Source organism: Theropithecus gelada, chromosome 8 (genome assembly GCF_003255815.1).
Source record: "Theropithecus gelada isolate Dixy chromosome 8, Tgel_1.0, whole genome shotgun sequence".
In the NCBI taxonomy this organism is placed as follows: domain Eukaryota; kingdom Metazoa; phylum Chordata; class Mammalia; order Primates; family Cercopithecidae; genus Theropithecus; species Theropithecus gelada.
Window position 1 is genome coordinate 135,579,452 of NC_037676.1, and position 22,855 is coordinate 135,602,306.

General features: G+C 50.9%; 1 protein-coding gene across 4 annotated transcripts in view; it reads right to left on the bottom strand.

Moving 5' to 3' along the window:
• The window catches only part of NDRG1 (N-myc downstream regulated 1), a 60,368-nt gene extending 44,358 nt beyond the window's left edge, over positions 1-16,010 (bottom strand). For 2 of the 4 annotated variants that reach the window (XM_025395283.1, XM_025395280.1), the window contains exons 1-2: positions 15,840-16,010; positions 2,985-3,065 (exon numbers count right to left, since the gene is read on the bottom strand). Coding sequence is in view for 2 of the 4 variants with exons in the window: in XM_025395280.1 (XP_025251065.1) it covers positions 2,985-3,047 (63 nt within the window). In the remaining 2 variants the exon portion in view is untranslated. Of the gene's footprint in view, positions 1-2,984; positions 3,066-15,709; positions 15,793-15,839 lie in introns of those variants that run through there. The other 2 variants (XM_025395281.1, XM_025395282.1) reach the window with 2 other exon arrangements.
• Between the last annotated feature and the right edge of the window lie 6,845 nt (positions 16,011-22,855).

A 22,855-nucleotide genomic window follows, 5' to 3' on the forward strand; every position in this document is an offset into this window, starting at 1 on the left:
GGAAGACAGAGAAAAGCCCCATGTCTCCTCTGGCCTGGTGAAAGTGTGACTCGCAGGACCAACTGGAGTCTTGGTTGGCCAACATTTCTAACAGATGTTGCTGGCATGTTTTCCTCCTCCTGACACAGAGACGGAGTCCCAACACTCTGTGAAAACTGAGCCCCAGCCTCACCCACCACAAACCTCCAGAAAAGAAGACAGCTCAGCAGAGGAAAATGCAAAAGTGATGAGGGGAACAGGATGATGGAATGGAGCCCCCATTAGATGGCACGGATTGGAAGACTAGATGACAACACAGGCCCTCGTGCTGGGGATTCAAATAGCTCCACATCCCCTGGGCTGTGGGCAAGAACATCAGGGACTCTGGGTAAATTGAAGTGGAAGCAAACGTGGCTGGCACCTATACCATTGCACTGTGTGTGTATATGTGCACATGAGTGTGTACTGGTGGGAAAGAATGGAGAAAGCCATTCTGTACAACAAGCACCAAACTTCAAAATGTCAGCAGAGTGCAGTGGCAATCCAGATTGCGGACAGACACAAGGAAGAACTTCCCAATAGTTCAGCCTAACTCTAAACACTTTGCTGAGTCAATCTAAGGAAACGAAAGGAATTTATTTCCATCTAAACCTTGAAAGAAAGGGTAAATATTCACTGAGAGATGCACTAGCATGTAACCCTGAGTGGATAAGCTCTTAGAGACATGTTTCATACATAAAATGTTGTAAGGATTCCAGTAGGCTGCCTGAAATAAATAAAAAATATTGTTTTAAATGCATTCACCCTTGGACCCAACGATGTCACTTCTGAGAACTTTTTTCTAGGACTGTATCTGCACATGTATGGAATGACACACATGAAAGATACAAGGGTGCGAATTTCTTGCAGCGCTGTTTGTAATAGCAAAAGGCTGGAAAGACACAGGTGTTCACATACTGGGCACTGGGCAAATACATGAGGTAGAATACTATGCACCTAAAAAGAGAAAAGCAAGTGGATTGTGGACTGATGTTGAAAAGAGCTCCCAGAAATGTTAAGTGAATAAAGGAAAGTGTGGGATACTATTTTCACAGGGCTTTTTTAAAAGGTAGAAATAAGAATACGGTGATATGTATTTGTTCTACCTAGAAGTTTTTGTTTGATTGTTTCAGAAGACTATGTCACAGACCCAGAGTTAAGAGGACATGGATTTAGAACCTGCACAGTATACAGCAGCGGTTGGCACACTGCAATCTGCCTCACCCAATGTTTTAAATTTTTACTGGAACACAGCAAGTACATTCACTAACATACTGTCTATGGCTGCTTTCATGCTATAATGGCAAAGTTGACTGGTTGCAACAGAGATCATGTGGCCTTCAGTGTCTAAGATATTTACTATCTGACCCTTTGCAGAAAAGATTTGCAGACCCCTAGGGTGGAATGATAAGCAAGTATTCTGTAGCTTCCCCAGGCTTGGTTCCGAATTCTAGTTGTACCAGCTATCTGAATGAACTTGGCCAATCCCCTTCCTGTCTAGGATCAGTTTTTTGTGTTGTTTTTTCTTTTAATCAGCAAAAGGTGAAAAGAGATAGTTGCCTCACACATTTTTAAAGAAAAGTCTATGAAATTATGAACCTAAAACAAATCAGTCACATGTAGAGTCATAAGGAAATTAAATGAACAGTCTTTTCACCAACGTCAGCTGGCCTGGGTTTGATACCATGTCCCACACTTTGTAACTATGCAAAGCAGACAAATTAACCTCCCTAAGACTCAACTTCCTCCTCTACAAAATGAGTACAATCACAGAACCTGGGACCTGCATGAACCAAAGCTGAAATACGGTTGGCAGAGAAGCAGGCATGCAGGATGTGGTTAGTGAATGGTAATTATCATTTTTAAAAGCATTTAGTTGGCTTTAGACTAACTTCACTTTTGGACCAAAGCTTCCACATTTTTAAAAAGACATATCATCAGAGGTAGTTATGAGGCTCAGTGAGAATTGGGATGTGAACATGTTTTGAAGCTACAATGTCAACTGTGCAAATGTAAAGGTTCATTCATCATCAGAACCATCAGCCCAGGATGGGCCCTGCCAGCCCAGCCTATAGGACAGGGGCCTCTGTTTCCAACAGGAAGGGCTCTGTTGACAGAAGAGGTGTGCCCAAAAAGATAATAATAGCAAATGAAAAAGCGACTATGCATTGCCCATCTCCTCTATTGCAAAATTCTGCCTCCTGGGTTCAAGCAATTCTCCTGCCTCAGCCTCCCAAGTAGCGGGGATTACAGGTGCACACCACCACTCCTGGCTAAGTTTTATACTTTTAGTAGAGACGGGGTTTCACCATGTTGGCCAGGCTGGTCTCGAACTCCTGGCCTCAAGTGATCTTCCCGCCTCAGCCTATGAATTAGGTCACTCCATCCTCACTTGGCCCCAAGAGGTAAGTCCTAATGTCACCATTTTACAGATGAAGAACTAGAACATGAAGAGACTGAGAGGTTTGCAAGTAGACACCAAGCTGCAAAGTGTCACAGCTGGGATTTAAGCCCAGACGGTGTGGCCCCAGGGTATGCAGCTTTAATCAGAGCTCAGGCAGGCAGTCCTCATGGGCAACTGGGCCCCATGTTGCATGTTCTATAATCCCAGAATGTTAGAGACGGGAAAGCTGAGAGAACCTCTGGTTCGATGCCCTCACATTACAAATGACAGTAGAAAGGCCCAGAGAAGTGGGCAAGGGGCCCAGCCCCCAATCCTATGGGACTTGAACCAGAGCCTCTCACAACTGTGCATTTCAAGGAAGCAGTGGACACATGTGTTATGTGTGTATGCATGTGTGTGTATGCTGTGTACATGTGTGTGCAGCATGTTTGTATGTTGCATACATGTAAGTATTTCTGCAGTGTTTCCATGCCCATAAGTGCGAGTGTGAGCTCCGGTGTGCCTGTGTGTGTCTATGTGCACATGTGCCTGTGATGGGGTAGCCAGGAAGATCTCCACTCACCTCTCCTTTCTCCACCAAGGGCTTCACCTCAGCGAGGTCTACGTCCTGCATCTCCCGAGACATGTCCCTGCTGTCACCTGCCTGCAAAGAGACAAAGGCCAAAAGGTCAACACTTCCTGCAGAGAGGTTTCCCAAAGGAAGCAAATCCAAGACCAATGGCGAGAAGGCCAGGCCTGTGCTCGGCCCAGCAGCTTCACCTCCCTTGTGATGCACTGCAGGGGATCAGGAGGCGCCTTGTACACACGGCCCATGGACCCAACTCAGTCTTTCCACTGGGCCTAAGGCAGTGGATTTCCTGGGAGAGGATACTGAGGCTCACAGACACTACCCTCCCAAAGAAATGGATGGATCAGGCTCACAAACAGGTCCCCATACCGAGTTCAGGCCCACCCACCATACCCAGGACGCAGCTCACTGCATTCTAGACGGGGACCTGCATTGCTCATCCCAAAGTCAGGCAGCCCAAGTGACAATGAAACGGGAACACAAGCTCATACAATGCTTACCATGTACAGGCATAGTACAAGCTTCAGCCTCACAGTTAGCCCTCACAGAAGGCTGGTGACGCAGACGCAGAGACACACAGGCACACGCGTGTGCACGCACACACACACATACACACCCCATGGTGCAGGACTCTCAGCTACCTGCTAAAAGGGAAGAGGGCAGAGGAGAACCTTAATCCAAGGAGTTTGGCAGGCACTTGAACACATAGTACAGTTTTGTCAGAAAAAGGACCTCCAAGGCAAAAAGCACTTCCTGGACCAAAGCAAGGAATGGGCCAGATGAGCACAGTTACCTGTGCTCTAACACAGGGCAGGTGCAGAACTGTGGGCTGCAAAACCAGACTGAAGCAGAGCCCAGGAACACTCAGAATGCTGCCATTGACTCCCTGGGGTGCATGGCTCGGGCAGGTGGTGATATCTATTAATCATACTTCCAAGAGCTGAATCTAGAAACCAGAAGCATAAGCATGTATTCCTATAGATCAGTAGTCAAGTTAGAAAAATTAAATGCCCACCAATCCCTGGGGTGAAGCATAAAAAATGCAGAATAAGGTCAAGTATTACAGACAGCATCAGAGGACTGGGGGTGAAGGAGTAAGTGACAAGAGGGAAGAGCCCAGGCCACCCACCTGGTTCACAGATCCAGACTTTCTGAATGGAAAAGGCCATGAGAACCAGCCTGACCAAAGCCCTCACACTGCCAGCTTCAGAGTGGGAACCTGGACCCCGCACTGCCCAAGGCCCCTTGGATGCAATGGTAGAGAGAATGCAAGTCTCTGAAATTCCTGCCTAGGGCTCCTCTGAAGACCCAGGAATTCCCAAGAACCTGGTGAAACACCTCTTAGAGGTCAGCCGGCAAGTGCGGGCCACCCTGAATCCACCCCGGATCCATCCCTTGTGCCAACACATGGCATTCCATGGGCGGATCCCGCTCTCCACTGGGGTGCTCTGGTCTGGGGCCCCAGCATGATTTTCCCCAGTAGATAACCAGCCCCACAAGAATGCCTTTATACAGACTTTGGAGTCTATGCTCCAGAACATTCTGAAAACAAAGTCGGTTTTATATTTGTGGCATTCCTGGGCAGCTGCCAGCTTGGAGGCAGGAGGCATGAAAGGCCCGGGTCTGTTAGCCTTGCTAATTCAGCAGGTTTGTGGTCCCAAGACCCTGGCCTGTGGGACACCTCGCCTACACAGCCTAGGGAGCCTTCCAGAAACCCAGGGCCCTGCCAATGCCATCCCTCATTCTGAGACTGAAAGGACTTCTCACGTCACAGGAGCTTCTTAGCATACCCTGCTCAGCAAAGCACGCCAGGGTGAAGTCAGGGGGCTCTCACTGTCCCCCCAGGTGGGTTCAAGCAGTCCTATCTGTGAGCTTCATCAAGCAGGTAGCTTGTTCTTTTCTCTACCTCTAGCTCCCAGCATGAGAGACTCTCCTAGGCACAGTCAGGCTGCAACTCCCTCTCTCAATAAATGAGCAATGTAGCTCAACAGCCATGCTTTCAGTAAAATTCACTTTTAAATTCTCGCTAAACCCCAAGAGTGCAATGTCTGGAAAACAAATTCTACATTTAAAAGGACTCAACAAACGCTGTGGTTCAGTCCAGTTTTGTCAGTTCTCTTTGGCTTCCAGAAACCATGATCACACTAGGATATGGTGTCAGCCTCCACCAGCTCTCTCCTTCTCCAGAACACACAAGAGAGAAATGTCCACCTTCCCCGTTTCCTCTATCTGGTGAAACCTCTTCACGCTACCCGGCACCTTTTTCCTTCCTACAGCTTAGCTTCCCAGACCACAAGAGGCAAGGGGCTGAAAAATCGCTGTGTCTCCTAGAAATATCAAGTTCTTGAGCATCTGCTTTTTTGAGCTGGTGGGGCCTTCTCTGACCCAACCCCCTCAGTGCTAAAGGCCTTTGGGAAGTCTAGAGATAAAACTGCCGAGGATGATCACAAGACATATCTAAACTAGGGGGGATTTTATCTCCCAGGGGACATTTGGCAATGTCTGGTGACATTATTTATTGTCCCCCAAATGATTCCATTGATTTTGAACCATTTAGGAAGCGTCCTAGACTCTGAAGTCTGCGGGGAGACTAGATAAAGCTTTGCACTATTCTGGGGGGACTGTGGGGGCTGCAGACCTGAAGGCAGCCTGCATGTTGGCCGCGCCCTGCAATACCAAGGCCGCATGAACCAAGGACTGCAGAAGGTGCTTTCTGCGGGGTGACCCAGCCAGCTGCTGGCGGTCCACCACCCGGGCAGGAGGAGAGTGGCTCCCTCACCTCAGTTCTCCCAAGTTGGGCCCGTCAAGCAGCCCTTACCTTGTCCCTGAAGCCTCAACCAAAAAACTTTTCAAACTTTATTTGCAGGAGCTTTTGTCCAAAGGAAATCATGTAAGGAAGTTCAACATTTTAAAATGTTAAAAAAATAAATATTTAAATATTTAAAAAGCCAAGGTGCTTCGGCTGAAGCCAGGAAAAGGGGCCTGAACCCCACTCCACCTGGGACTTGGCTCTCTACAATCTGCCCCCACCAGCCCCCATGCCACCAGGCTGGCCCTCAAACAACATCTGAGTTCTGGGAAGCAGGTTGGAAAACTCAGGATTTATTCAGAGGTTTCTTCCTACACTAGGTTCTATGTGCCCAACATGGAGCTCAGAACAAAACTAACACCAGCTCTGGTGATGAGACCGGCTATGGGACCCAGGTGGGGATCATGAGCTAACAGACCCAGCTCCCACCCCCACGGAGCTCACAGTCCTGAGGGGACAGGCGCTCCCTCGGGCTCACTCATCAGGCTGCGTCTGGGCTGTGTCCACTGTCCTGTCTGTCCCCCTGGAGGGCAGAGCGGATGCTGTCTGGACAGCATCCAGGACAGTATCTGTGCCTCCTGGACAGAGATCCTCAGCTCAGCACTGCTGACATTTGGGCCCCGCAAGCAGCCTCTGCCTTAGGGGCTGCCCTGAGCATGGGAAGAGGCTCAGCAGCATCCCTGGCCTCTGCCCACCACATGCCCACAGCATACACCCCAAGCTGTGACCAGCAAAAGAATCTGCAAACGTTGCTAAATGTCCCCTGGTGTGACATCCACCTTCCTTTGGAACAGCTGATTTTAGTAATTCCTAGTAGGTAACAGTATCCAGAAAATGTCAGTTGGATGCATTCTTATTTAATCTAGTGCACGCACACACACACACACTCTCAAATGCACTCACACATCCTCTCACCCTGACACACTTGCAAACTTTCCTTCTCACACTCATTCTCACACTCACACACTTATAGTCACACATACATTCTCACACACTCATTCTCACACACTCACACACTCTCACACACTGAGACACTCTCACTTTCATGGGTTCTCACATTCACAGTCATTTATACTCACGCGCACTCACACGCACACACGCACCCCCCACCACCTTCATTCACGGAGGAGGAGGCTGGGCCCAAGCGGCTGCCGCTGTCCTGAGCTCACCCCGCTGGCTGCAGCACAGGGGCTGGAGCGGAGCCAGATCCGATGTTCACAGCCTTCCTTCACTCCGCTCTCCCCAAAACACTTGTTCTGGGATTCAAAGTCACCACCTGAGAATCACGGAAGGACCCAGTTCTGGCAGAAGACGCTGACTTCTGGTGTCTGTGATCTCCTTCTACCAGCAGGAAATGGCAGGTGATACGTGACCTGGTTTGGGGGCTCAGGCTGGTGCCTCCACTCCTGCTCCCTCCCGCCAGGCACCTGAGGCCCTCATGGCTTAGCAGGTGTGGCAGGTGGAGCCTGTCCCTGGGCTTGAGGTCCTTGCTGGACTCCAGTCCCTACCCCTTCCCTCTGCCTCGTGCAAAGTCCTAATCACAGCACATTGGGGCCCACTAGAAAGCATCTAAGTGGTCCTCTAACAGGCGGGGTGGCAGGGCAGGGCCGGGCCACACGCAGCACAGCGGGGGACCCAGGGCTGACTCCTAGCCCACCTGCCCTGCCTTTGGAGTGGCTTGGGACTGACAAACCGTGTCTCCATCTCCAAGGCCATCTTTCCTCCCTAAGAAGCACAGAGGACACCCCTCCAGCAGGTCTCCTTCAGCTAAAACCCAGCTTAGCGCCAAAAACAGGGCTCCAGGTCACAGCACCAGCTGCCAGCCTGACTTGTATCTCCACTTCTTCCTTTCCCATCCACCTGCCTGGGAGGAATTCCAAGAAGACCAGAGAAGTGAAAGGTAGCCAGGAGCTGGGGGAAGGCTTGCCGGTCAGATGCTGGTGTTACCATTTATTAGCTCTGTGATCCTGCATAATTTATCGAATCTCTTTTTAAAAATGTATTCTTCTTTTTGTTTTTTAGAGAGACAGGGTCTTGCTATGTTGCCCAGACTGGTCTCGAACTCCTGGGTTCAAGTGATCCTCCTATTTCAGCCTCCTGAGTAGCTGAGATTACAGGCATAGGCCACCATGCCTGGCTATCTAATCTCTTTGCCTCAGTTTGCTAGTCTGTCCGTGGGTATGCTAACTCCTGCTCCCAAGGATCAGCAGTGCGGCTTAAATTCAAGAGTGGCGGGGAGAACCTGGCAAACAGCTGCTTAATTCATCAGCATACTTTCCTTTCAGGGTTGCCTTGGAGATGTCAGGACATCTGTGAGGACGCGACCTGGGTTTCAGTCCTAGAGTCCCAGTAAGGAGAGGGACACACAGAAAATGTTCAGCAAATTGCCACCAAGGTTTCTGATTATCAGGCCCAGTGCACCACCACTAGGGCCCTCCTCTCCACCAGCACTGTCTGTCAATGAGTAACGAGGGCCCAAGAGGGGCCACACAAATATCTTTCCGGTCCAGCAGACCCAGGAGAGTCAGTGGAGAGCTGGATCACAGGTTCCAGGCAAAGTCAAGGCTAGGATCTGTCTGAGGAACAAAAGAACATGACCCGTGACCCTGGGGCCTGGGGGGGCAGTGGGCACAGGCGTCTTGGGTAATCTGAAGCCACTTGAGAACTGTTCAATAGCTCCTGGGGGACTGAGGGGACACACAGAGCCTGTGATTCCCAAAAACCTGAGTGGGGCAGCAGGAACGCTGGCCTAGGAATCAGGGCATGGGGACCCTGCCACCTTCCTATTCCATGACTCTGAGCAAGTCACTTCCTCTCTGGGCCTTGGTTTCTCCATCTGTAAAGTAGGCACAGTGTATGTCTATGGAGATCACGCTGTCCACAACAAACTTATAGGCAAACGGAAACCCAGGCAGGAAGGTGCTTCACAAAGACAAAAGGGCCACGGGGTCTTACCAAGGCCCTGCTGGGCTCAGTTCTGGCCAGATTAGCCCTGCACCTTGGACCAAGGCCCCCACTTCTGCCGGCCTCAGACTCCTGTCTGTTAAGACTAGAGCCTTGCCCCAGCTCTGCCACCCATCTGCACACCCTCTTGAGCAAACTCTCTTGGGCCCCCAGAACTCCCACAGGGTGAGGCTGAAGGGGTATCCAGCAGAGAAACATCCATGATCTGTTCTAGAAGTTCCAGGTTCCACCCGCCACGAAGAGCAGCCACAGGAAGGCAACAATATAACCCTACACAGACACACCACAAAAACAGCACCAGGAACAGTATCTGCAGCACTAACTGGGTTCTAAACCCCGTACTTCCTTTAAGCCTCACAGAAACCCTAGGAGGGAGGTGCCAGCATGTCACCATTTAACAGATGAGGAAACTGAGGCACCAAGAGGTTAAGATCTGTGCCCCAAGCCAGCAAGCATCAAGCTGGCACAGGTTAAAGCAACCTTAAAGGGAACGCCGAAATGACCTCAACATTGTCCTAAATATATCCATAGTCCTTACCACCACCCATGGCCCAGATGCAACGTTGTAAGGTGGGCTGCCTGTGACCGTGAGGCTTTCAGCGTGTGGAGGTCAGCTGGGACAGTCACATGCCTCTCCTCCGCTCTGCAGCCGCCACTGAGCCACCATGAGTAGGTTTGAGCTTTTGGCAAAACCAGCGTCTTGGCAAAACCAGCGTCTTGAACTTTTCTCCCTTCACAACACCCAGACGGTTCTGTTTTCTGCTCCCCCATAGCACCTTCCTAAGATGGCCAACTCAATGCTTTGGAAAAGCGTTCACTCAGCACACTGTTTCACTTGCTCCTCAAGACGGTTCCCCCAGGAGAGCTTGGGTATTATACCCAGTTCCCAGACGGGTAACCTGAGGCTCAAAAACAAACACAAAGGCCCACTTGACTTCCAAAGGCCACAGGTCTAGATTCCTCCCTGCGGAGGGAAAGGTGAAAATCTCACTGGTCTGCTGTGGGTGCAGGTGTGGCGCTCGCTCCCCTTGGGGGAGGGCAGACAACAGTCCCCTGGAGGCCTTCAGTGAAGCAGATAAAGGGAGGACAGGCGGGAATTGTTGACAAGTGTAGCATCGATTGTCACCAACAGCAACTGGCCCAGATTCCACCCTCCATAGCATGCCTGGTTTCAAGGCCACGTGAAAGCTAGCGTTCTCTCCAGCACATTGGGCTCTTTACAGAACAGATTTTAAAAGCAGGGGAAAAAATCAATGTGTGCTATGACTGTTTGCTATAGCAGCTTCCCCAGAAAATTGCCCAGAACAGCACCATTTCTGCCTGAACCTCAAGGAAAACCACCTTGGACAGACCCTGGATGGCCCTGCCTTACTGTGAATACATTCCTTTGTCATTTCTCTGCCAAAACAGATTTTGAAGTCAAGCTACAAAGCAGTTCATGGGCTCTCTTGGTGTTTTCTGGACCTTTTGAAACTCAAGGCCCTGGGGAGGGTGAGGAAGTTGGCAGTCTTCAAGCACTGTCTTTCTTATCTAATCAACTCAGCAAACAATATGGGTGGATTCATCGGACCTTCAAGAAAGTTCCCTAGTTTAGAGGTTAGGGAAATGTATCAGAGCAATCAAAATCAAGGAAACAGTGCAAATGGCACACAGAGAATAAAACCACACTAGGAACTCCTCGAGGGCCCGTGCTTTGCGTGGACCCTAAAACCCAGGATGCATCAGTGATGTTTGATATTCAAGGAATGAATAAGGGATCACTAAGAAGGTGAACCCCACTGCCTCCCTCTCAAACAAGCCAAAGCTGCATTCACTCCCTGGGTGTGGGTCCAGAGGGGCTGGAGGCGACACTGAACTTGTGTGTGTTCAGCTTGAGCACAGCACCAGGGAGATCCGAGAGAGAGAGAGTGTCCCAAACACAACAGCAGGAAGAGGAAGGTGTCAGGAATCTCGTCAGGGCCCACCTCTTTTCTGCAATACAACCGAGATCTTCCTGGAGATTCTCAGTGGAGTTTCGGCAGTTCGAGTAATTTGTTTGGCAGAGAGAAGATGACCATCTGAGGGGATGAGGTGAATAACTGGAAGTCCAAAGGAGGACACTGGTCTTCTTAGAGGATTACTCTGTGAAATCTGCGAGACAGGCATGAGCTGCGCTGGATGGTCTGAGATAATTTGTGGACATCACACAAACGGAGCCAGTGTTAGCAGAGGACGAGGAAATGGATCCCTCATACAGAACCCTTTGTCCCGAGATGGGATGCTGGCCACGCTAACAGAATCCTTTTCCAGAATGGTCTTGCAGTTTCCACCCTCCGGAATGGTCCTCCGATCTTGTCTACGCAAGGTGGTCCAAGTTACTTCCTTAATCAAAGGAGGTGTCCTTTCACCACCACTAACACAATACCTACTAAGGACAGGCTCTCAGGTTTCATGGGGAACATGAGCAGGTCCCAGGAGGGACCCAACCCAGCCTCCCCTCCAGTAGGGGACAGCCAAGGAGGCCTTTCTGGAGAAAGGAGGAGAGTCCCACAATTAAAAAGGAGGAGGGAGAGGTGGTAAGCATTCCCAGCTGAGAGAGGCCACAGACCCAACTCTAAAATGGCCCGCTCACATCCACGTTTGAAGAGGGCTACTCAGAACCTTCTTAGGTTTCATGGGGGTGGGGCTGAGGGTGAAGACAGGAGAACAGGATGGAGACCTGGGCCCCCACCCACCTCTCTTTAAACAGAACTCTATCCATAGTTAAAATGTATACCTGCAGAAAGGCCCCCGCGGATTTACAGAAAGGAAAGATTAAACTGCTGGGGAGGGCACTCAAGGCCCCCAGACTGTTAAGGAGCCTCACATTCTACCATCTCAGTTCAGGAACACTGGCTGAACTCAAAAGGTCAGAGATGGAGCCCAGGCAGGCAGGGGGTATGCAGGTCTGTAAACAATGTTAGGTAGGAAAGTCAAAGATCTGGGTCAAAAAGAGACCTGTGATGGCCCCGATTGTGTAATCCATTCCCATTCTGTAGTGCTGGGGCTGATACCCCACCCGAGGGGGCCCAGGTTTCTTTTCACATGGCCCCCACCCCGAGAACTTGGTTCCACGTTCGCACCTACTCATGGCCCTCTACTTCTGCAACTGCCTTCCTGTGGGGCCTCAGTGTGCCCAGCCCTTCTGCGCACCTGCCTGGGCCAAGTTCTCAGCCAAGACCGCTATCTAGCCTGCCTCTGTCTCCAAGTTGAAAGATAAAAAGCCAAGTGGACACGCAGGCCTTCCACCACACAGCCATCAAGAGAGGCAGGAAGAGCAGCCTGGGGTGGATCCAGGAAATCAAACTCATTCTCAAAACGTGGGCCCAGAGGGTGTGGGCAGCCTCCAAGGGCAATGTTGGAGTGTGGAAAAGGCTCAGGAGGCTCACCTTGGCCAGAACCCCACTCACTGGACTCTGGACACAAGAGTCACCAGCCTGAGCCTCAATGTTCTGACCTGAGAGGTGGAAAGAATGTCTTCTACCTCAGTTCGATGATGTGATGCATTGAACCTCCAAGGCACTGTAGCAAAGAAGAGCCATTTACTGAGCACTAATTCCCAGGCACTGCAGACACAGGGTGGCCTGAAGGTACAGTGGCATGCATGGCCACACCTTCCTTTCTTCTCTCCCCTGTAGTTCCAGAGCAGAAGTACTCAACTCTGGCTGCCTGCAGGATACCCCACTCCCAACCCAGCCAAGGGAGCTTTGAAACAATAAGGTATCCCCTGATGGAGACAGAATCGCAGGAGACTGGGCATGGAAATGTGCATTTCAGAAGAGGTTCTCACGACACTATTATGCAACCTACATAAGCTTAGCAAAAAGCAAAACCTAGGTCAAGCATTTGCAGGCACTTTCACAGCCTTGGGTAGGTTTAGGACAAAGGGCCCCAGACTCTGCTTGCCAAGAAGATGCCTTGAGAATGTCTTCTGTGGGTGTTCCTGACAACAAACACCTACACACTGTTTTCCACATGCTGGGTGCTGTTCTCAGTTTACACAGATTAATAGTTACACATCCTGATGACACCATGTCTGTTACTCTCATTTTACAGAAAAGCAAACTGAGGCATGGAGCTCCTGATTGCCCTTTCATTCGATCCCGATTTCTTCAGGCGCCCCAACATGTTGCCATGGAAAAAAAACAAAGGCTCTGAAGTCCAACTGCCCGGGTTCAAACTCTGGCTCTCCCACCTGAGCCATATGGCTACAGGCAAATCCTGAAACTCTCCTGGCCTCAGTTGCCTCATCCACTCAGTGGAGCAATACGGTCCAGGCAGCGTTCTTGTGAGGATGAAGGCCGATGAAGGGAGACAGTGGCTGTTCTGGAGGGAGAGGGACGCCGTGTCCCTCCCTGGCCTTCCTTCCAGGCTGAGTCAAACCTGAACTCTGCTTGAGTCGTAGATGCTGAGTCATCACGCTTTCTCTCCCAGGACAGGGCCTTTGAGTCACGTCTGGAACGGGATTCTCTGGGGTTGGGTCCCAAGGAAGAACTGCAGCTTTGGGCCATCAGAAAAACACAATGCCATCTTTCTTTCAGGGCCATGTGAAGGCAAGTTCAGGCCAGTGGGTTTCAATGTACCCCGGGGGGAGGGCCCTCAGCTCAGTTGAAATCTGTCTTCTGTCATGGGGGGGCAGCCCCCATTCAGTCAAAGGCCAACTCAGGGGGCTGCAGCCTCTACGCCCCTGCTCTTCAGGCTGGCTTTACTAATCTCTCAAAAATACCTGATTTACACTTTAAAAAAAATCATCCCACTCTGCCCCTTTCGCCTCAAAAGTTTCCTCGACAGAAACTCAGTGAAGATGCAATTTCCTTTTGCCCCTCCATAGCAGGCAGGCAAAATCCTGTCAGGAACCCTTTCCACTGCCTTCAGTCCCACCCAGGAGCCTACCACAAAGCTGAGCTCCAGCTCAGCTCGGCCTGCGCACATCCCTCCCCATCGCTGTGCCTCATTTTCCATCTGTAAAACGGGAAGAAGTTGGACTAGGTCCTGTGTGAGATTTTTTACTCCATTCCAAATGATCAAACCTTGTTGCTCCAAAACAACTTCTTCAGGAGTAGAGACTCAGACACTCCAGGGTCCCTCAAAAGCCAAATCCAACACCTCCACCCATGCACAGTCTATTACCTTGCCTGAAACTCAACCTGCTGGTTCACAGAGAATGGGGCAGAAGACCCAGAGCCATCCACTTCATCCCATGTGCATATTTCAACTCCTCCCACCTGCCAGGCACTGGGCCAGGGGCCAGGTTACAGGGCGAGGCAGGCAAATCCTTCCCCTTGCCCAGATACAGCTTACATTCTCGTGGGAGACACGGTCCTGCAAAGCTAAGAAGTCACGGGTCAGGAGAACACCCCGTTTTCCATTCACACTGAAACCCTCTCTCTCCCTTACACCTTCCTCCATCCCCCACTTTGTGCCACCCCAGCCTGGGGCTGGCTCTGCCGCCACACACACCACACAGAACCGGTCTGTGTCTCCAGCTGTGTGCCTGTCTTCCCCACCAAAAAGCAGCCCTTCCAAGACGGGCGCTGGGGTTTGCCCCCACTGCACCTTGCTTATTTCAATCACATTTGTGAAACTCAATAAGGACGCCAGAATTTCTAAACAGGAAGAGTCTAGACTGAAAAATTCACCTTGAAACTGCATTTCTGCAGCAAGAACAGGGGGTTTGTATTTAGATATGTTCATTTGATGCAGCTTAGGAGAAGGTCCCGCGCAGCTGATGGCTATTATAAGGATGTCTACCGCCCTCCTGCCTGGCCACTGGCTGACCTCTGAATCTTAGATATTTCCCAGTAGCTTAAAGAAACCAAGCAAACTGAAGTGTCCCCAGCGTCCGTGAGGAAGGGTTGTTCTTGGGTGGGCATAAGATAACCAAGGGCCCTGCCTCCCCCACCCGCTGCCAGGCATCTCCCACTTCCAAGCCACAAAGGCGTGCTGTTCAGGACCCCCAGGGACAGCAGGGACAACAGGCAGGGAGGTATGGGGGAGGGGTGGGAGTAAGGAACCGACCCACTAAATTCCAGCTCCAGCTACTAATTTGACAGAGGCGTGACAGCGTGTTTCCCCCAGAACCAGCCGCATTCCCCACGCCCAGCCCGAATCTCCTCCCGAGGCTGAATCAGAGACCGCGGCGGATCCCCCAGGAACGTCGGAGTAATTCCAGCTGTTCTCCCCCCTTGGAGAGCAGGAGCGGCCAGCACCGGAGGCAGGGGAGGGGAGGAAAGCGGGGAGGGTGGGCGGAGGCGAAAATGACGCCACTCCTAGCTCCAGCCAGCTCAGGGGCCGCCAAATGTCCGCGAGACCCCTCTCGCCCAGGCCACTTCTCCCACGCCGCCGCTGCTCCAATCGCGGGTTCCTCCGGGGGCGCACCCTGCCCAGCGGCGCTCACAGACACTTGCTCCCACTCGCGTGCTGCACTGTGACACACCCTGGACCCTCCCCCCAACACACGTTTACACTCACACGCACACCGCCCTGTGTGTGCTACGGGACTGAAGCGCCACCAGCCTCTCGGATCTACGCCCGTTCCCGACCCAGTCTGTGAGCCAGACACACCCACGCCCCCTTCTCCAGCCTCCTCGCCAGCGCCGCTCACCTCTACCATCCCCATCTACACACTCGCGCTCAATCTCTCCGTTCCCAAACACACACACCCACACCCACACACACACTCCCCTAGTCCCTTCTGCACCCACGTCCAGCGCGCACCCCTGCCAACGGCGCCAGCTGGGATTCGGAGAGGAAGCCAGGAAATGCTATCCTGGCGTTTTCGGGCCGTCTCATCACCCCATATCCGCAGCTAGCGGGGAGATGAATGGGAATCTTTCTTTTCCTCCCTTTCCGTAATTGAACACCCCCAACTTCAGCGGTGTCTGCACCCAAAGCCCCTTCGCGCCCGCGCCCCTGGGTGGCCGCACACTTGCAGCTCCGGGGCGCTTACTCCTGGGGTCCGAGGGGCTACAAAGGGCGGTCCCGGCGCTCCAACGGCATCGCACGGGCGGCCCCTTTCTGCTCCGCGTCGCGCCCGGGAGAAGAGGGCGCGGGCTTACCTAACGCGAGGGAGAAAAGAAAGGACGGTGCTGAGGCTGGCGGCGCAGCGCCCCGCGGAAGCCGAGGGCGGAGGGTGAGCTGGCGAGCTTGAGCGCGAGCGGTGAGCCAGACGAGGTTTGTTTACGTCCCGGCGAAGGGCGACTTTATAGGCACCGCGGCCCCGCCCCCGCGCCTCGCCCCTCCCAGACCCTCGCGGTCCCCGCACGCAGCCGGGACACACCCCTTCCCCGCTCCCTCCTCCCGGGCGCGTAGGGCTGGGCTGGGGCAGCGGCGCGGCGGGCGCCCACTGGAGCCGCCGCCTGTTGCGCAAGCCTTCGTAGGGGCGCGGCCGGGAGGGGCATCGGGGCCCGGGTTGTGGGTCGGCTCTGCAGTCCCCTCCGAGTCCGGGTCCTCGGCCTGTGCAGCGGGTGCGTATGCCCTGCCCGGAGGAGTTGTTTGTGTGCTTGTGCGTGTTCATGTGCGCGCTCGTGCGTGTGCATGTGGACTTCCTTGTGTCTCCGTGTGGGCGGAGGCCCCCCAGCTCTGCCTCAGAGTTTCTTCTAGCGCCGCGCCCTGAGCGACTCCCTTCACTTCCTCCGGGTCTCACCCGCTCGGCTCCCCAGCCGGATTCAGCTGCCTGCCCAGCAGCTGCCTTCCCTTTCGCCAGATAGGTTCCCTCCCATTCTCACCCTTCCTTGTCGCGAAAGCTCTCGCTGAAATCCTCGCTGCGGTTTAATCCCGTCCATCTTGCCCACCGCCGCCCAGCACCCAGCGCCTCCCCTTCCCCTCATCTTCCCAGTTCTAAGCACACTCACTGTACCTTGCCCACTAGGCTCTTCTCTCCTGCCCCACAAACCCAGATGGGAGGGTTCTCACCCCTTCCTATTCTGATTTCCTGAACTTTCAAGACACACCCTTTCCAACCTTAGCACTGTCCTGCTCTGCTGCTCTGTTTGTAACTATTGCCTGCATGTTCTCATCTGGCCAAAGAAACCAGCAATTCTCAACCCCTACTGCACATGAGACGCCCCAGAGGAGCCGCCAAAATTAATAAATAAATAAATAGATAATAAAAAGAGAGATGGACTCCAGAAAGGTTTAATCAGAATCTCAGGGGGTGCAAACCAACTGGGCATTTGGGGTTTTTACAAAGCTACCCAGGTGGCTCCTGACGTGCAGCCAGGTTGAGAAGCACTGCATGGAGGAACATGATTTTATGAATAAAGGAAGCCTGACTCATAGCTGGCACCGTCATTGTCCTCAGGCTACCTGCCCAGCGTTGAATTTGCCACTGAGCCCAGGACCAGACCCAGGGCAAGCTCAGGTTACCCTCCCTGCCCCTCCACAGACACATACGCGCGTGCGCACACACACTTCCTGCTGAATTGTAAACCTCTTTTCTATGCCAACCCATGCTGTCTCCAAGGCAGGGGCCATGGCTCTCCTCTGCATCCCACATGCCTCCCTAGGCCCTTAAACTGATTTATTATGTCATTCCACAAGGAACAGAATTGAGCTGCTCTTATGAGCTGGGTCCTGTGCTCTGCCACTGGGAAAGGACTGAAAAGGCAAAGACATTTTCTACAGGTGCATAGCATATACAGCCCCAAGATGCAGTTTCTCCATCCATACAGCGTGGTAGAGCTGAGCTCATTCATTCCCTAACTATATTAAGGACCTACTATGCCCAGGCACCATTCTAGACCCTGGGGACATGATCATGAACAACAACAACAACAGCAACAACAAAAATGTGCATCTCTGGGAGCCATCACGTTGTCTAAAGACCCTCCCAGATCAAGCAGTCTGTGTGCCTGTTTTCTTTTAGCCAGCTTACACATACCCATTCTCCCGTAGGCTCCCTCATTGTGGCGATTTATTGAGTGAACACCTTTGACTTTCTATCTGCTAAAGATACAAAAGTGTCAAGTTCAAAAGTGCGGAGTGTCAAGATAAGGAATGTCAAGTTCAAAAGCGCAGGGAAGGCAGCCCACTACTTCAGTAACAAATGGAACTCCTAGTGCATGGAAATGCAAGGGCATTTTGCCAGGGGAGGCCCTTGCCTGTCTGTTAGAAGGGGTCCTCAGGACAGAACGCTAAGAGCAGCCCAGGCTTGCAGCTTGAAACCCCGAGGAGGATGCCTGGTGGGAGGCTGGGCTTGTGTGGGAAGCCTAACCTTCTGGAAGACCATTAGCATTGAATAAGTCAGAGGACAGAGGAAGGAGAGTGGAGTGAAGAGAAAAGAGCTGAGAGGGGAGGCAAGAATTTGAGCAGTGGAACACAATTTTCCAAATGATGGTATTCTAAAATCAGAGTCCACATCACCTTGGAGAAGGCCTGAGGAAGACACCATTTGGATTCTACACTCCCCTCCCTCAGCCCAACACAGCCAATTTTCCTTCCCCATTGAAAAGGATGTTTTCTTCCACTGAGCACCAGATGAAGTCGTTTTCTCAAGTTTAGTTAAGTGTCACTCCACAGGAGAAAGACTGTCTTTAGTACAGGTCTGGATGCACATAAAGCATAGAGGATGCCCACCCTATGCAGGGGCTCCTTTCTGGGACCTGGGAGCTGCATGCACCTCCACATCCCCCACCGCAGCCAGCTGAGGAGGCAGAAGCTCACGGAGCTGAATGTGGGTGCAAACGCACTGACTTTACATTATTCCTCTTTCTCGCTGGTCAGCAGTAGAATCAGATTTGCTTAGTAAATGCACACGCGCTGCAAATCCGTCACAGGATGAGGTTGGATTTTCTGGACTGATGTCCACTGGAAATTTCTACTTAACAACACCTTAGATTTTATACCAGAATATTCTAACTAAATGTTCCAAAAATGACCATAGGAATCACCTATTCCCAAATGTCTTTCTTAAAACTCGTGGGGTACTCGGGGTTGGGAGAGACCAAGATGCAGCGGGGATTCATGGGGAAGAACCCAGTGGTCTGTGGCCCCAACACCAACTTCACCACTTATGAGCTGTAGTACCTGAGGCAAATTACTCCACCTCTCTGTGCGTGGGGGAAACGAATGAGAGAAACCGTCAGGCCTTTCAATCACAATTTATGGGCCTACTGCTGCAGACCATCATCTTTTCTGCTGTCAAAATGAAAAAGTGTCCCTAAAAAGTGAGTATCTTCCCAGCTCCAGTCCTGGGCTCCCTCGGAACCCCCTCTCTCCTCCAGCATCCATCTCTCCCTTTCTTTTGGATCAAACTAATCAACAAGTAATGATTCACTGCAATCAGTGATCCACCCTAAACCGATCCCCTCTTAATCCCAAGTCCCCACCTCCTGTACTGCAGCCCAATTCCTCTCACCCCGTCCTCTCTAAACTTTCCAAAACAGGCATTTGTACCTAAAGGCCCGTCTTATCTCCTCTTCCTTTTGCTTTGTAGTGTTTGTCAAGTTTTTCTTGAACCTGGTCAAATAAGTCTTCAAAACTTGTTAGGAAAGACAACAGCCTTTGTCCGCCGACTTTCCCACTTCTCTATCCCCAGAAGTCACCACTGTCTGCTCTTGGAGAATTATTTCTATCTTATCTTTGCCACTTGCAGACTCTATGCTCTTGGGCAAGTTATTTCATTTCCTGCCTCTGCCTCCTTGTGTATAAGATACACATAACAATATAGGGTCACTGTGATAAATAGATGTGTTAATATATGTAAAGTGCTTGTAAGAGTCCCTGGCACATAGAAAGCTCTCATTAAAGTGTTCACCATCATCCTCACTGTCATCATCACCATCATCATCATCATCATCATCTCATCCCATCCCTCCTGGCATCTTGCACACCTGATCATAGAGAAGTTCAGTAAATATTGGTTGAAGAACTGAGCAAATGCAGATGTTTCTCTTTGAACTCACCCCATCTTATTCGGTGTTACTGCTTGGACTCTGTTAGGAGGGAAAAGGGGATTCTACCAAGTGGAGGGACTGCCATCTGGGATTTTTACTTAAGTAAAAGTAAATTATCCCAGTTCTCTGCAAGCATGCCTGGCCTGTAATATCAAGTTGTGAGCAATGAAAATTTTTTTTAAAAAACTGTGAAAGGAATACAATTCCAAATGAGGGTGAAGGGTAGGCTATGTTCAGGATATGTAATAAATCCTTTACTTTGAACATAAATGAAGAGTTGTGCAATGTTTGGCCCTTAGAAAATCAGTTTCTCCTCACTCTTGGCTTGGATGAGTTTCCTAGGACTGTCATAACAAATCACCATAAACTGGGTGGCTTAAAACAGCAGCCATGTATTCTCCCACTGTTCTGGAGGCTAGAAGTAAAAACTCCAGATGTGGACAGGGACCTGCTCCCTCTGAAGTCTCAGGGAAGAATCCTTCCTCGCCCCTTCCTGGCTCCTGGTGGTTCCTGGCAATCCCTGCTGCTCCTCAGCTTATACATGCCTCACTTCAATGATGGTCTCCGTCAGCACATTCCTTCCTCTCTCGTCTCTCTGTGACCTCTCATCTTAACCTACCTAATTATATTCTGCAAACATCCTGTTTCCAAATACGGTAATTTTTGTTTGTTTGTTTTTTTAGAGATGGAATCTTGCTATGTTACCCAGGCTGGCCTCCAACTCCTGGGCTCAAGAGATCTTCCAATCTCAGCCTCCCAAGTAGCTGATACTACAGACATGCACCACCACACCAGGCTCTTTTGAAGTTTTGCATGGACGTGAATTTTCGGAGAGAAACTGTTCAACCCCATACATGGCTAACATGGATTTAGCAAGTATTTGTAGCATATTTGCTGAGAGATGTACTCAAGGGGCTGCTCAGAGCAGCCCTGACAACAGTGCACTCGTAGGATCCCGCCGCAGCCCCCTTTTATTCTCTGTCCCTCCCATGCCCTTGATCACATGGCCGGTTCCATTGTCATCTTGATTAATCTAAATCATAGGTCCTGCCTCATTAGGCCTTTCACTGCTCCTGTTGCCTGCCAAGTTCACCACGCCAGCCCTGGTGTGGCCATAGGGATATTCCTCGGCGAGCCCAGGCTTGTGTCTGCCTCTCCACATTCTCCTCCAGCCAGAGTCACTCACTGCTTTTCCTGAAAATATTCGTCTTCACCTACATCTCTGAACTTTTGACTAAGCTGCTTTCTCCTCCTAGAGAGCCTTCCCACCCCCTTCACCTGTGGTGACTTCACTCATTCACTCTTCCTGGAAACACAGCAGGGTTGATCACCACCCATTTCCTTTCCCCTTCTTCCTGCCGCTCCCTCCTTGAAGTCAGGCATGTCAGGGTGACTTGCACTGTCAATGGATGGTGAGTGGAAGTGACCTGTGTCACTGCTGGGTGGGAACTTTTGCAAGCACTGTGTGACTCAGCTGCTCTTCTGACTCCTGCCACTGTAACTAGCCAAACACCAAATGGCGGAGGCTCCATTCCCTGGGGCTGGGAGGAAGGAAACACGACGCAGAGCCTGCAACTGACCTAAAATGGACATGTAACATGGCAGTTGCTAAGGCAGGAATGTATGTGTCCCCACCGCCCCATAGATTTACATGTTGAAAGCCAACCCTCAATGTGATGGTGTTAGGAGGTGGGGCCTCTAGAAGGATATCAGGTCATGAGGGTGAAGCCCTCCTGGATGGAACCAGTGCTCTTATCAGAGAGACCCCAGAGAGATGCTTTTACCCTTCTGCCTTGTGAATTATAGTCAAAACATGACTGTCTATGAGGAACAGGCCCTCACCAGGCAGCAGGGCCTTGATCTGGGACTTCCCAACCTTCAGAACTATGAGAAATAAATTTCTGCTATTTATAAGCTACTCCGTTTCTAATATTTTGTAATAGTAGACAGGAAAGAAAGAAAACCTGTTTCCATGTGCTGCTAAGATTCTGAGGGAGGTTGTTACTGCAGCCTAACATAGCCCATCCTAACTGATTCACCATCCTCCAGGGCCCATGCAAACTGCCAGCTCCCCTAGCAAACCTCTCATTCTCCTGCAACGAAATTCTTCTTTTTTAAAAAATTCAGTACAAATTTGTTGAGAATTCATGTCCCACTAGGCACTGTGTGCTATACTAAGAAAAAACAGATAAGCAACAAAAAAAAGCATATTCCCTACCCTCATGAGAGCCACATCAGACCAAAACAAATGGCATAATTATATAATTGCAATTGTTGCAAGTGAAGATTATGTAAGCCAAGAATCTCCCCTACTCTGGAAAGTCAGGAAAAGCCCGCATGAATGAGCATGACCTTAACACCTTCAGACCTCCTGAGTATTTTGTATTTTTATTTTTATTAGTTAGAATTCTTTAATGTAGCCCGGTGTGGTGGCTCACATCTGTAATTCCAGCACTTTGGGAGGCCGAGGCAGGCAGGTCACTTGAGGTCAGGAGTTCGAGACCAGCCTGGCCAATATGGCAAAACCCCATCTCTACAAAAAGTACAAAACTGGCTGGGCTTGGTGACACATGCCTATAATCCCAGCTACTCGGGAGGCTGAGGCAGGAGAATTGCTTGAACCCAGGAGGTGGAGGTTGCAGTTAGCCAAGATTGCACCACTGCACTCCAGCCTGGGTGACAGAGTGAGATTCCATCTCAAAAGAAAAAGAAAAGAAAAAAAGAACTCATTAATGTATACCTGGCATCAATAAAATTTTGAATGCCTTCAGCAATAAAGGGGGGCAGGGAGTAGTTATGGGCTCATGCAGCAGTAAGGTCCAGAGGAGAAGCAGGTTCAGCATGGAGGATCCAGGGCTGATATCACCAGGACTCTGTCGCTAGATCTCAGCATCACCCAGGTTAGTCTTACTTGGTTTTGGCTTTGTTCTCTGACAGGTTCTTTCTAGATTAAATCACAAGGCTGTCAGGTCATATTAGGTCAATTAATTAGGGACCTCCTCTCTGAGGAAAGCAGATCCCTGAAATTTTTTCCTCATTTTTGGAGAGGTTTTGGGGAGCTTTGATACACCTTATATGCTTGTCAGCCACTTGTTCTGAAATTGCTGACCCTTCACACTCTACCCATGTTTTTTGCCTCACCTGATCACCTGCCTCCACCACCATCACCACCAACTGCA